This window comes from Ornithodoros turicata, chromosome 6 (genome assembly GCF_037126465.1).
Source record: "Ornithodoros turicata isolate Travis chromosome 6, ASM3712646v1, whole genome shotgun sequence".
Classification (NCBI taxonomy): Eukaryota; Metazoa; Arthropoda; class Arachnida; order Ixodida; family Argasidae; genus Ornithodoros; species Ornithodoros turicata.
In genome coordinates this window covers 60,699,021-60,712,999 of record NC_088206.1, presented here as the reverse complement: position 1 = coordinate 60,712,999, position 13,979 = coordinate 60,699,021, and the positions used below count along the sequence as shown (strand labels likewise).

The 13,979-nt window shown below is 44.7% G+C and overlaps 1 protein-coding gene across 5 annotated transcripts in view; it reads right to left on the bottom strand.

Moving 5' to 3' along the window:
- LOC135396874 (uncharacterized) overlaps positions 1 to 13,979 on the bottom strand; it is a 151,384-nt gene that overhangs the window by 111,016 nt on the left and 26,389 nt on the right. For 2 of the 5 annotated variants that reach the window (XM_064628082.1, XM_064628083.1), the window contains exons 1-6: positions 5,199 to 5,279; positions 4,291 to 4,445; positions 3,077 to 3,372; positions 1,270 to 1,406; positions 701 to 868; positions 146 to 344 (exon numbers count right to left, since the gene is read on the bottom strand). In XM_064628082.1, the coding sequence (XP_064484152.1) occupies positions 146 to 344; positions 701 to 868; positions 1,270 to 1,406; positions 3,077 to 3,372; positions 4,291 to 4,445; positions 5,199 to 5,225 (982 nt within the window). In that variant the 5' untranslated portion in view covers positions 5,226 to 5,279. Of the gene's footprint in view, positions 1 to 145; positions 345 to 700; positions 869 to 1,269; positions 1,407 to 3,076; positions 3,373 to 4,290; positions 4,446 to 5,198; positions 5,334 to 13,979 lie in introns of those variants that run through there. The other 3 variants (XM_064628086.1, XM_064628085.1, XM_064628084.1) reach the window with 3 other exon arrangements.

Below are 13,979 nucleotides of genomic sequence, written 5' to 3'. Positions count from 1 at the left end.
TACTGGTATTTTATACAGCTCTCGTAATTGTTGCAACGTGTCAACATTTACTATTTTGAGGGTGCCAGCAGCATCCTTTGAGTGCTCTGACAGTGCACGTGACTGCACCAGCAGTGTCTCTACTAATCACTGATGCAAAACCCACCTTGAAAGCCACTCGGTTCCATTGTATCCTCCTTGCTGGGCTCGACAGCTCTCGACACGGCTTCCCACTTGTTGCTGAGCAAATTCATTCTACGGTTGACATCCTCTTTCATGTTTGGACCCACAGCACATAGGTTCTGTGCCTCTTCGGCAAAGAGTTTCACTGAAGCCTCATGCTGATGCAACTCCTGCTGTACTCGCTGTGGGATAGAGGATCGACGATGAGCCGAGCGTGAGTTGAGCAAAGAAAATATTTTAAAGAGAATCAATGGCAGAAAAAATGAGGATTGATGAGTGCACCCAGGGAAAAAGTGGGCAGGGAACCCAAGTGATACCAAACTGGGCCTCAAGAGGCACCAAGTCGGACTCTTGCACAATAAACCGATGGTTCGAGTATTACCAGCGCAGGTACAGGTGGTGCGACTTTCTTAACCGGACTTTCCTTAATTTGACCCTGACTGAGTTACAATGTCAAATTGTAAGAGAAGCACATTTTAAACAATGATGGAAAAAACGACCCAGAGCACCAGATATTGCGAGAAACAAGTGTACTTACAACAATCGCATCGGGCCGTTGTTCAGGCATCGAGTCAAGGATAGAGGAGTGCAACTCGTGTAGCCAGTCATGCAAGTGGTTGAACTGCCGGACGAATTTTGCAAAGGATAAGGTGTCACACAAAGGTGACACTCCTGCCTCGTCCAGAGCCAACTCTCCTCGGGCCTCCTGCGGGACCAAACAACACAGGGATAATTTTACTCGTTATATTTCGAGCTCTACTGCATGAGATCTGCTCAAGTATTGACGAACACTGCTTAAATGTAGGCAGCAATTTGTAGCGCAGCTCAAATGCTCGTAAAATTGTATTGCTCACTTTAATCTGAATAAAATGCTAGTAACCTATTGCTATGCACTCTGAATAACACACATGCGTAGTCATGCAAGCCAGAGAAACACCAATGTCCGCAGTAGCATACTGGTGTGCTCTACTAGCTATGTTACAACTCGGGCTATTTGTATAAATGAATTGATTAAAAACAAAATAAGAATAACAAAATGAAAACTATGCAACCATAGCGCAGTTATTTTTTGTGCAACCCAAGAAAAAGCACAAACTTGGTGCTTACCCTGCAGCTTTGAATAAGTTCACAATCCATGAGGTAGTTGTAGTCGGGACTGATGGCCTCCCAAAAGTCATCCCTTCGCAATTCCCTTCGCAGCGTCCCTTGTGGACTTTCCATGTTGCTCTCTTCGGTTGATCTCTCTGCAGACACAACAAAAAAGAAATAATTTCAACAAGACATTGTATTGCACCCATTTTCTTCCCTTTGTAACCAAAGAGAACCATTTTGTCTTGCAGATTACAGAAGGACAGCTAACGCCAGTGAAATGCATCTCCATAATGAAGCACATTACCATTTCAATTTAGGTTGTTCGTGGAAACCTCAAAATAAAAGGTTGAGTTGAATTGAATATCAAACGAAAGATGCTCCATGGTGATTATGCTGATGCCTATCTCACCAACAAGGACTAAGTGAGGCAATATGAACACCCTCATACCACTGCAAATTCGATATGGTACTAATCCCATTTATCTGAAGCGGGATCGCTAAGTGTTCTGGAAAACTCCACCATCTGCCGAGAAATTGAAAGTGACGCATAAAACAATATCTACTTGTGTGTGTCAAAATCACAACTATCCAACACACTTCCAGAAGCCGTTCTTTTGTTCATTCTTCCCTGTCACTGGCATGGCAAGAACATGCATGGCATGGCAATAACATGCATGGCACAGGGGCTCGAGTGCTCGCACACACAGGTTTGTGCTGTGCGGTATGGACCAGTATCAATGCTAGAGTTGTGGTGCATTAAATACGTGGGGAAAGTACAATACTGGGGTGTAAATACAAGCTGTTGGAGATGTTAATTATGTGAACACACCAATTATTTGAGTAAATAAAGTGCATTTTGTTGGCTGCTCATAGGCATTCGAAATGTTGATCTCTTACCACAGGAGAAAGTGTCACGTTCTACATCTCCCTTTCTAGCCGAACATTTACTCTGAAGCAACACAAAGTTTAGGGAAAGGAATGTGCCTCATTTTTGTCTAGGCCATTTTGCCACAGGATAACAAAATCTGGTCTTGAGGTCTGTTGTGTGGGTCATAAAATCACGCTAGAGCTATACTATTGGAAGAGCAATAGGGCTCTACAACCTCAAACAGTGTGCCAATTGGGGTGTGGCTCAAACCTGCCTTTAAATGGCTTTGGCTCCCCCTATTGCAGCAATTCTATATCGTTTATGTGATCTGTCCCATCTAGCTGTAGGTTGTGAGAAGACTACCAGTTGTGCACTTCCTTGTCTACACTTATGTTAAATGTACACGATGTAACCCGATTTCTCATGATAGTTCCCCCTCCCTGAACAAGTTTTCAAGAATTCGGATAAAACCTGATATCTACCCGAAATCCTTGCGGTCCTTCAACTTGTCGTTCTAGGTAAACCATCCAAAAAGTGAATCATAATATCAGCACAGAGAGCTATTTGTGCCAACTTTTTTGTCCTCCTTTTATAATCCCCTACTGCAGGAGTCAAAGACGAGCTTTTGTGGAACTCTCGCAAGTATTTGAATACCGCAGTCTTTCACTGCCCCAGTTCCGAGCGGAAACATAAAGATCCTTGTTTCTCGTCCCAGTGTCACAGCAGTGGCTTGTCTGATATGCCTTTCGTTTCACCCGAAAGTTAGCGGATGACATATCAAACAGAGATCGTAGCGCCCGATTTCTTGTATGTAAATAGTACCCGATTTTTCCCTCCCGAATTTGAAAAATCATAAAACCCGAAAACGAATAACCCTATGTAACCAGAAGGCCAAAACCAAAGATGAGAACAAGAAACAAGAAACTATGCATAACAAATGATTCAATCACCCACCTTCGTCGGAAACTGTCTTCTCACTCTCTTTTCTCTTTCTCACGCGTGCTGTACGGTGTTCCACCTTTCTCCGCCTGCACTCGGCGTTTTCCTGAATGCTGCTTTTGATGGGCGCAGTGATCTCCCCTCCAAATTCGCTGTTCCACGCCCCATCGCGCCTTCTCCCTTTAAAGAATTGTGGCAGAAATTTGACAATTCTTCCAGAACGACGTTTGAGGAGCAGGTAAGCTGGGTGAAGCTGTAGCCTCCAGTCTTTGAGCGTACCTCTTGCTAAAACCAAGAGGTGGGGAAGCTTTCTGGAAAGAAAACAGGGTGCAATATTGTCAGTGGTAATAAATATTACCATCTACCCTTTACCAAATTATTTGTGACTCAGGTGCATAACCAACTGAGAAGAGTATTACCATGGCATTAAACAATGTTACCCTTCATAAAAAGATTTCAGCAGGTATTTTTCCCCAGATGGGGGGAAAATGGTCAACCTTTATGATATTGGAAAAAAATGTAGCCTAATGCTTATACCAATGACACCCTTGCATTACAAACATGTAGAATTGATACATAGGCCTTCTTACACACAGGATCGCTAAAAGGAGCATGGGAAAAACATCAGACATTAATTTTTTTACTGCTACGTCAGTGTCCTGTCTTTATTGCTTACAGAAAAAGAGTATAACTTCCTTGATAGATCCCGTACTGCTGCTTCCTGACGTGTGTTATCAGGTGTTTTCAGGTGGGATTTCCATACGCCTTGTTTCACCTCCGCCGTGGCTCTGCCGTACTGCATGGCGCTTCGGTCATTAAACTTCCCTCTATCCCTCTTGTCTGCGTCCGTACGGCTGGTTACCTTACCCATAAATATATTTTTTACCCCGTGACACGAACATACTACCTTCAGTAACTATTTCCGTAACAAGCACAGTATGAACTGTATTTTCAGAAGCAAGTAGCTAACACGTGTCCAGTTTCTCCTAACACCCCGCAGCCTGTGCACAAACTCAATGTGCCTCGCGCATGCTATATTTTGATTCCTCCAATCAAATACTAGTTTCAAATTTCATCTAGCTTTGTTCTTAAAAAACCACAAAAATCTGCTCTCAGCTGTCAGAAATCTGAATTCTGCTGCCTTTATAGCACCCCACACCATATCCGTACATTCCGTGACAGCCAGCGTGCAGGTGGCACACGGTGCTTTTGAGTACACACAAACTTACCGAGTATGGACTAAGTAGAACTTGTGTCTGAATCTCACAAGCACGCATGCATTGCGAGGTTTGAGCTCTTGTGATGTCGGTACTGACGAGGTTGTGTGGCACTTAGATTTGCGACGCTGGGGTGCGATACGCTGGCATCCGTTGTCTGGAGCAGCCTGCAATAAAATATACCAATAAAGTAAACATGAATAACATGATAGGCAGGGATATGAAAGCAAACAACGCAACAGCACTTGACGGTACGCGAGACACTTTGGAGGGGCCTTTATCGAATAGCATTCCATCTTCGCTTTCGAAGCAAGGATGCTGAACAACTATTTTTATGTAGTTGCAGCATTGTACACTGCAACGCATAGTGCAGACACATAGCTGCTGACTGCGGGGGGGCCTGTGCCCTCCCGGAACCTTCCCTGGGGGGCTAGGCCCCTCCGGGTAGTCTACCCAGCTGACACTCAAGATAAACGTCCCTAAGAACCACGTGGCTCATGCATTGCAAAAATTTGCTTCACAACATCACACGCAGTTCCCGACACCCTGCTCGACCTTTGTGTATGAAAAAAAAGGGGGGAGGGTTGTTGTGCGCCGGCCCCCTCCGGCAGATTGTAAAACTTTCCGCCTATGTGCAGACATATATTGCAGTGATTTCAATGTTGTTCTGAAGAGTCTGCGCAGAATGCAGGACTGAATTAGCTCAAGTTATGATTTCGTTCTATATCCGCAACAATGACGCAATCTTCACAATGTGCTACAACCATACATGCTAATGAACACACCACACACACAAAAGGAGCACGATTCGAATGATTCTAAAGTAGTCCAAAGCAGCAGAACCCACGGAGTGGAGGGGAAAGAGACATGCTCTTATGCCTTAAAAAAAAAAAATACTATGCACGAACATATTTCGGCACCTTGCGTTTGCATTGGATGGAATACATCGATATTTCCTTCCTGATGCTGAAATGCACTCACTGACATTTCGAAGAGTGCGCTTGTGACGTAACCGCAGAAGCGAGAGAAGCGATGATCTAGTTCGAGCGCACGCCGCGGGGTGGCACCACATCATTCACGCGCTGCACGCATTGTAGGTGCGAGGTGCGTTACTCAACTGAAAAAGTTGACGTGCAAGATAGAACGGGCGATGGTCCGTGCACATAAACACAGAAATGTGACAAATTTACAGTTTAAAAGATACAAAGTTCCGACTGTAGAGCCACATCAAAAGTGAAAAACAGGGGATTAAAATAAGACAGACGGGGGGAAAACGCCTTGATAGACTGTTGAACATGGAAGGAAGGCCGTAATGTTGGTAGCACTTCATCAAAAAATGAGAACACGAAGTAGACGGGACAGTGCTCACAACCAGCAGTGGAACAACAATGCCGGCCATTAGTCTCTACGAGTGGACGCATTTGAGGTCTGAATTTTCTAGCACTAACCACGATGGCAACAACTCTTGTGGACCACGGTCACTTGATGCAAGGTGAAGACGACGACGTAACGGTGAAAATGGAAAACGCGATCGGCGAACGATCATCCTCGAATAACGCCGGACGTAGTCGGAAGCCCTTCACGGCAGAGAGAGGGGAGGGGGCCTAACCCAACCCAACCTAACCTAGAGGAGAGCACTACGGTGCATGGAGTTCTAGGTAGATTGAGAAGTGCGGCAAACGGGACAAAAATGGAAGCCATTAACGCGCTCATTAGAAATTACTCTTACAAGCGATTTGATGACGGTGGAGGTTGTAATGCAGATAGGGAAGACCATATCGCGTTCTTGATTAGCTTGAGGCGAAAAAGAAATTGGCATTAGAGTAGCAGAAACTGAAATATTTGTTGATGGTTTCATTAAATGCGGTAAGACAAATTTATAGAAGTATAATCGAACGGTGGCGTGTTTCTTTATTTTTTATTTTTGCTCTCGTCAAAAGTACACTGCAAATGAGCATTATGGAGTGCAAATGGTGTGCAAACTCAGTGACGGGGGGGCAGCTGCCCACCCCCTTCCGACGCCCCTGTAGTTTAGCAACACGGAAAAGGCGCATGGAAAGAAAAATACTGATCTGCAAGTGTCAATACAACGTGACCAGATCTGTAAAAATTGCATTTCAAGAGTTACCGAGTTACTGTAACAACTACACGCTCATAAAAGAGACACAGAAAAGTAGCTGTAAAAAGTAATTGGATCACATATGTAATTTTTGCGTACTATTTCCATGAGGAACGTGTTACGAATATGGTAATTATACATTGAAAAGACAACCGAAATGTCTAGCGGAGTAGGATGACTAGAAATCTGTTCATCGCGGAAACACGAGAACATGCTTCAACTGAGGCAGCAAAACCATCAGAGAAATAGCGAAAGCCTTAAAAAATATTACGGGAAAATGGTTAACTGCTTATGCCGATAGCCCGTAATGTCCATATGCCCTCAAAAGCAAAGCGCGTCTTCAAATCTGTCTCAAATGACACGATATAGCCTCATCTTTACGTGAACCAGTAAAAATCGCGAAATACGGTTCAAGATTTTAAAATGAAGTTGAATTCCAAAATCGTAAGGTAAGTAGTTCCAGAACTAACTCCAAGTGAATTACAAATCACCTGCAGAAGTAATTAAAAGCTACAGCTGCACGCTATTGAAAGTAATCCTGGAAGTCATTAATTACAGAGAATGTAATTAATTAGAGTAATTATTAATTTGCACGTTCGTTCTTCTTTCTTTCTCTCTCTACCTTTTGAGAACTATATAGTTTATGCGGGTATGAAGAACATATACGGCCACTTTCGGCCACAAGATGGAACGAACCTCAATAGCATAATCTCAGCGAACACATTCCAATTCATCCCCATTTTGCCCAATTTTCAAGTCTGTAGTGCTCATTGCTGAACAGCCGCTAATAGCCACGGTTGCTTCGCGGCGCTGACACGGAATTTAAAAAAAAAACAGAATGCATAGCTACACAGCTTCACTATTTGCTACAACATGTCTATTTACACTTACGCACATATACACGTGTATATATACAGGGTGTTTTGCTCTAACGTGTACAGAAATTTAATTTAAAGCGAGCGATAAAAGAGAAACGAGCGCTACTTTTCAGCTACTTGACTAAGAAACAGTTGCTACTAGTGAAGCAGTACCTGTTCCTTACTCAAGTAGCAGAAAAGTACCACTTTATTTTTCCTTTTATCGCTCGCTTTAAATATAATTTCTGCACACGTTAGAGCAAACACCCTGTATAGATATCTTAACGCACACATGCCTACTGTAAACTGTCACATACATACATGCATGTAAACATCGATTTTCGCACCCATTTTCGATGAGCCACAAAGGGCACCGTACTCTTTTTAGCCACCCCGCATTCACCCAGAACGGGGCTCTCTCTATTTTCCGCCGACCGATGCAAATTCAACGGCGCACGCTTTATCGTGAGACGCGGATTTACGGCTACTTTTCCCGGTTACTGGATACATGACGGGACTTATCGTCTTTTAGTCATCCAGGCAAATAACACTGTAGGGCAACCGAGCAATAAAACAAAGAGACGCTGGTCTGAGCTGAAACCGCTACGGCGTTCAACGGGGTGAATCCACCCGTTATAAAAAGGAAGCTCTCGTTAAACGATGTCGTTTTTATTGCTCGTTTAACGGCCCCGTATTGTACCGCGTAGGAAATATTTGTACGCGGAAACGGAGAAAGGTGACTCTCCGTGTCGCGTGCTATTCTTACTTTCGAGCATAAGCTGTGCGCGCACGCAAGAACAAATTGATGAGAATCTGAAATGTAATCAGTTCGTGGTGTCGGCTTACACGGACGCAAGTAGTAATAGATAAAAATAGCCTTTATAGATTTTTGTAGGATTGCGTGTTCGCTGTGGGGAAGAATTTTGGTACCACAGGTCGGCAAAGCCACTCATGATGGCCACTACGCACTCCACTCACTATATCGCACCCTGGAGAATGGTGTGATAGTGATGGGCTGCGATGTGACGTTGAAGTCGAAGGACGTACAATGATGTACATGTGATGTGATGAGCTGCAATGCGACGCTGAAGTCGATGGGTGTATTGTGATGTGATCAGCTGCGATGTGATGTTGAAGTCGAAGGAGGTATTGTGATGTAGATGTGATGTGATCAGCTGCGGGTAATGTCCAACACAACGCGACTTTGAATGAATTTCTAGAAAAGTGCCGGCCTGTTCTTGGTAGTGGCATGTTAACCTGCTTCTGTTTCGCATCATAAAGAACAGAACAGAACAGGGTAGTTATGATGCGAAATATGCACTGAAAAGTTAGTTCGTACTTTCCTCCGAAGGTCAATGTGTATTATGAGAACATTGAGGTTCTCACATTTCCGTTCCTCGACAGTGTGACCTTTGCTGTGGTCAGCACTCGTAATTTCAGCCTCTCGTCCGCTCGCGTGACGTTGCATGACGTTCACTCTGGGGTGGTCACGTGGGAGTGACGACGGGCCAGCCAACAGGGGGCCGGTCTCATGATGTCCCGAATACGTCCCTATGCGCGGGAATTTCAAATCGTGTGGATTCCAGTGATTTGCGATGCAGATACTAAATTATACCGTACAACTTCACGCAAAGTAACGCAGAACACTGGTGAAGTATAAAAACCAAAGCGAACTAAGTGTCGCACAACATTACTACATTGAATTGAATTTATTTTATAAAAAATATTAACTTTGGAGCTTTCAGTGCTGGTGTAATAGATGGAGGCAAAAGTCTACGATCACACAATAAAATTCACAACTGAACTCCTTTCAAGACACAAAACCCCATATATTACGTGCCACGCTGACCTAGGCATCCTACACTTTCACAATCAGCGGCACATCAACGACAACATAAAAAGAAAAGGTAACGCGCGTTGGCCAGACTCGGCTAATAAACCTCCCGCCGTAAACAAATCCGCCATCACGCGAGACGATATACTCCACTGTGGGCAGAGAAACCCCACTGGTGCTTATACGAGAAAGGGAAAGCTGTTATTAGGCAGTATGATCACGTAGTCCGATATCCGTGGCTGCTGTCCCCTGACAAGCATTTATACACACCTACGCTCAGCGTATCCAGTCTTGCCGACATATCACATGACCGCGAAGATCTTTGCTTCATGAATATTGGTACATGTATGCCAACCTATTGAGAAGCCAAATTGTGTAATAATGAAATGTCCGAGTTTGACCTTGAAGGGACAGGTCCCCGTAAAAGGAATTGCGCACGCCCCTTCTACAGCTCTATATGTGTAGCATTACATCAGCTTCGTAAAGGAATACGTATTGCCACAGCGTCTCTGCATAGGAGAAACATCTTGTGAAACATCCCCTTATGAGGTTTTCTTCCTTCTTTTTTTTTTTTATTGCGTTGTGAAATTAGGTTTCGGTTTGCTCGTGGTTCGGGCTTCTCGTACAAATTCCAGGGACCCTCGGAGCCCTCGATTGCCAAAGCTTACGGTTAGGTAATTACGAACTTCAGGGGAAAAAAAAGCGATGAGGAATGTCAACGAAACGAGAAAGTGTAGCTAGGCACAAGTGACATATCCCGATGGCCGCAGAATACGATCCTGATGTGGACTTGTGCATTATTTGGGTGTTGCAAAGTAAATGACAATATTGTATACGACTGAGATGATAATGGCCTATTCTATGTTGTTCGCAACTCGTTTAAGGCACCAGTGACACCCGTCCGTGAGAGTTTCTTGCGTTTTTCCGGAAGCTTTTGGCATGGGAGGGATATCACGTGGCAGTTGAGGCGTAACGAAATGATGTAACGTTTTGATGGCTGATGCACAGAAGAGCGCTATTGCGAACATAATTCTCGCAGTATCCCTCTGTCATTCGAGATTATATTCCCGTGACTGTGGTCCTCGCCGCGTCAAATATACGATTAACCTCGAAGAATAGAAAATCCGATAATTTAATGGAACGGCGGATTAAAGCACAAGCCTCAGCACAGCTAGGACCCGATATATCGAACAGAGACTGTTGGAAAACAGTACCTGTTCAAGATATCGGCTGCTCCAAGACATGAGACTTCGAATCAAATAAGCTGTGGATGTTGTATAAAACGAAGTGGAGTGCACAATAAACGAATTAGATCGATGGCCACCAAATACGTGGAAGTCGGTGTAATCTCTAATCCCATGTTTCGAGGTAGTACACTCAGTATCAATTGTGAGTTTTGAGTGCATCGTACGTAGGGTCTGACTTTTTCGGGTTCAACCCGATTCCGCCCGATTGTTCCCTCACGAATAAGTTTCGGACCATCATGTATAACGTTGTATCATGTGTCACGCACCCGATTTAGAAGCAATCTGTGCGCACGTCCGATGAAAATATTATCTGAGTGCGACAATAAACTATGCGAAGCACATTTAATTGTCGCAAAGTTCCACAGTCGTTGACTCCGTACAAAACACGGGCAGCGGGCCTGTGTGCGACAGCGATTTGGATTCTTCCACCTGCAACGATTGCTGGACACCCAGCAAGTTCAAGTTCCAGATGAACCTGAACAGTGACAAGGATGTAAATGCGACCACTGGATCTTCCACTCAAGTAGGAAAGCCCGATGGACTCTTTTTTCGGCGCACGACTACTGATTGTTGAGGAGACTCTCAGATTTGCTGTTCTTTGAGAGTGGAAGGCAGTAAGCGTCTCGAAAGCTATACGAGGATGTGTTCTCCTGTCAAGGACCACGCATATCGCTGAAGCTGTCATGTCGAAAGTATTGCGGGGGAGCTCATAGGGTCAACATACACAGGTACAAAGGCGATATAGACTGCCATAGCCAAGTTCATCTGGCTGGAGCAGCAACTACTGCGGCAAGTATTCGAAAACCGGAGCCGGTCGGACCCCTTTTCCGACACTCGGGCGGTCACGTCCGCGGGATTGCCGCCCCCGCCGGAGCCAGAGCAACGTTCTCGGCGTCAATTTAATGTTACATCATTAATGTTACATCATGTGGTGTTTTTCAACTATAAATCGCAAGGAATGCATCTTCGATCAATATGTGCACCTCTAACTACGAGGCGCTTGATGGACACAGAAAAAAAAAAAAAATATGTAGCCCGATAACACCCGATTGTATCAATAGCACCCGATTTCACCGCCGAATTTCAGATTTCAAAATAGCACTCGATCCCCCCCCCCCCCCCCCCTCCGAATCCGGGAAAGACGTTTAACCCGAAAAAGTCAGACCCTAATCGTACGCTATCGCCTTTTGCTTACCTAAGGTATAGCGTTTGGTGGTTCTGCGCGTGTGCAAAAACAAAGAGAGCTTCGCGCGACGCACTAAAACTCTCTAATACCGTATCGTACGGGTTTTCCCTTGTTTACAAGTGGTGGGAACATTACCATCGTGCACTGAAACCTGGCTATGTTCTCTACGTTAGTTTTTTTTTTAAATTCCGTGTTAGCGCCGCGAAGCAACTGTGGCTATAAGCGGCGCACAGACATGGACAGATGCAGAGAGGACAGCAGGAAGGAGTGGGGACAGGGGGTTAGTACCAGGGATCGGAACCGGTATTTTTTTTTTTTTTTTTGGTACGGTTCGAGTTCGGGTTCAGGCATATTGGTTCGGTTCGGGTTTAGCTCTGCTGAACCGAGATTATACGCTTGAACCGGTTCAGGTATGTCGGTTCGGTTCGGGTTCGACTCAGGGAGACCCCCCCAACCTCCCAAGAAAAAAAGCGGTCAGGGACATTGACAGGCATTGGAACCATTACTTTTTTCGGTCCTGGTTTAGCCGGTTCTTCGGCAGTAATTTTGCTCCATGAAAGCGAGCTTACCCTCACCGTACACTGTTGGAGAAAACCGTTCCGCGCTTTTTTTCACGTGCAAACGCAAAACATAACGCATTTAACATATATTAACAAAGTAACGCATTTATTATTTACTTGATATTTTGCTATACTGTACTTTCGTGGTCTTCTCCTGAAAACGAAAAGCGAAGTACCTTTTGGCAGAACCCGCAGTCAGGGCCCTCTTTTGCTCCGAGAGAAAATTGGCGCCACACAAATCAAACTTGTACTCGCATCTGACATCGTACAAAAAATAAAATAAATAAACAAACAAACAAACAAAAAGGTCGGTCGGTGGTACAATTATTTCACTTCTGAACCAATTCCCGCAGCGGTAACCGTATAATTTTTTTATTTATTTTTTTTTTCAGTTCCGGTTCGGTTCAGGACAAGCAAAAAAATTGTTGGGGTTCGGTTCGGTTCGGGTTCGACAGAAAATAACGGTTTTTACCGTTTTCGGTTCGGGTTCAGTTCCGGTTCCGACCCCTGGTTAGTACGCGTCCTGGGTCGACTTCATGGGGAACTGAGCCGACATTCGCCTGGAAAGTCTTCGGAAAACCCAGCGAACAGACAGCACAGCCGGTGGTAGGAATTATCTACGTTAGTAAACATGCGCTGTGAACAAATCATCGAATCGACAAAGCACCATGCGCTGATGGGCTACACGTATGCTCGCGTCGCTTCCTGGATATGAGCGGCACTGGAGCAGAGCAGCAAACAGAAGGAACGTACACTTGGGAGTGAGTAGCCTACTTCCGACAATGTTACTTCTGCCGGGCGTCGGAGAAGGGTTGGCATTGGCACGCATGCACCTCATTTTGATCGCGTGAAGGATGATGTGACGAAGGACGAATCATTAGGAGGGACGAATGGAAAGAAACAAATCGATCACGGCTCTGACATCGAAGTTAATGTGCTGACAGCACGTCACTCCCAAATGATTACCCCTACCAGGTAATGATTCTCCCCCCCTTTCATTTCTTTTATTTCCTCTACGAGAACTTCATCTGTCGATGTCCTACAATTCGTGATCGTACAATCCGTGGTACGAATGTGATGTGGACAACCACGCTGAATAGAAGGACACAGCATCTAGCCGCTGCTACCACAAATAAGACTTCAAATGAGAGTACAAAGAAAAACATCCATTCACTTCATTTTTGATACCACGTGGCTATATTCCATGTTTCCCTTCATCCCCGCAGCGATGCGCAAATTATGTTGCACTGTACTTGCGAAGCGATAGAGTTACACATTGTTGTCTCTTTCACTTCCCAAGTACTATATGTATGATATGCATTCACACGAGCGACATCGCCACGGAACATTATAATGGAAGAAACAGCAAAAAATAAAAAAAGAAGCTCAATGGCTGCTCAGACGCCGCGCGTTATGTCGAGCATTCGCACGGAACTGGAATATCGATAGCGGCTTATACTGCGCGCCTATGGCAGACGACACCATCGGCTCTGTCGTCTGCTATGGCTGAGCCGCAGGATGTTGCCCGTGGATAGAAGAGCACGAGAAGACACGACGTTGATCTCTCCCGCTCACGTGGCTGCAGGAAGCTATAATATGGTTATATATATGTAGCTCACCATAGCTATAACATTTTGCCGAAGATATAGCTGGATCCGCACAGAAATAGCAAACGAGCCCTTATAGCCAAGCCCATCCAAGTCGAGCTACATTCCTTTTTTCTCATTTGAAGATGGACCAAAAGCCAGGCGATATGATGACCAGCCTGATGTAACAGGAGAAAGCAAAAGCTGTGGACGTGCTTATGTGAGCACTATCATCACCGCTCATCATAAACTGTGAAATTTTAATTGTTGAATGAATTGTGACGAAACACAATATTGACAAAGAATTTCCGT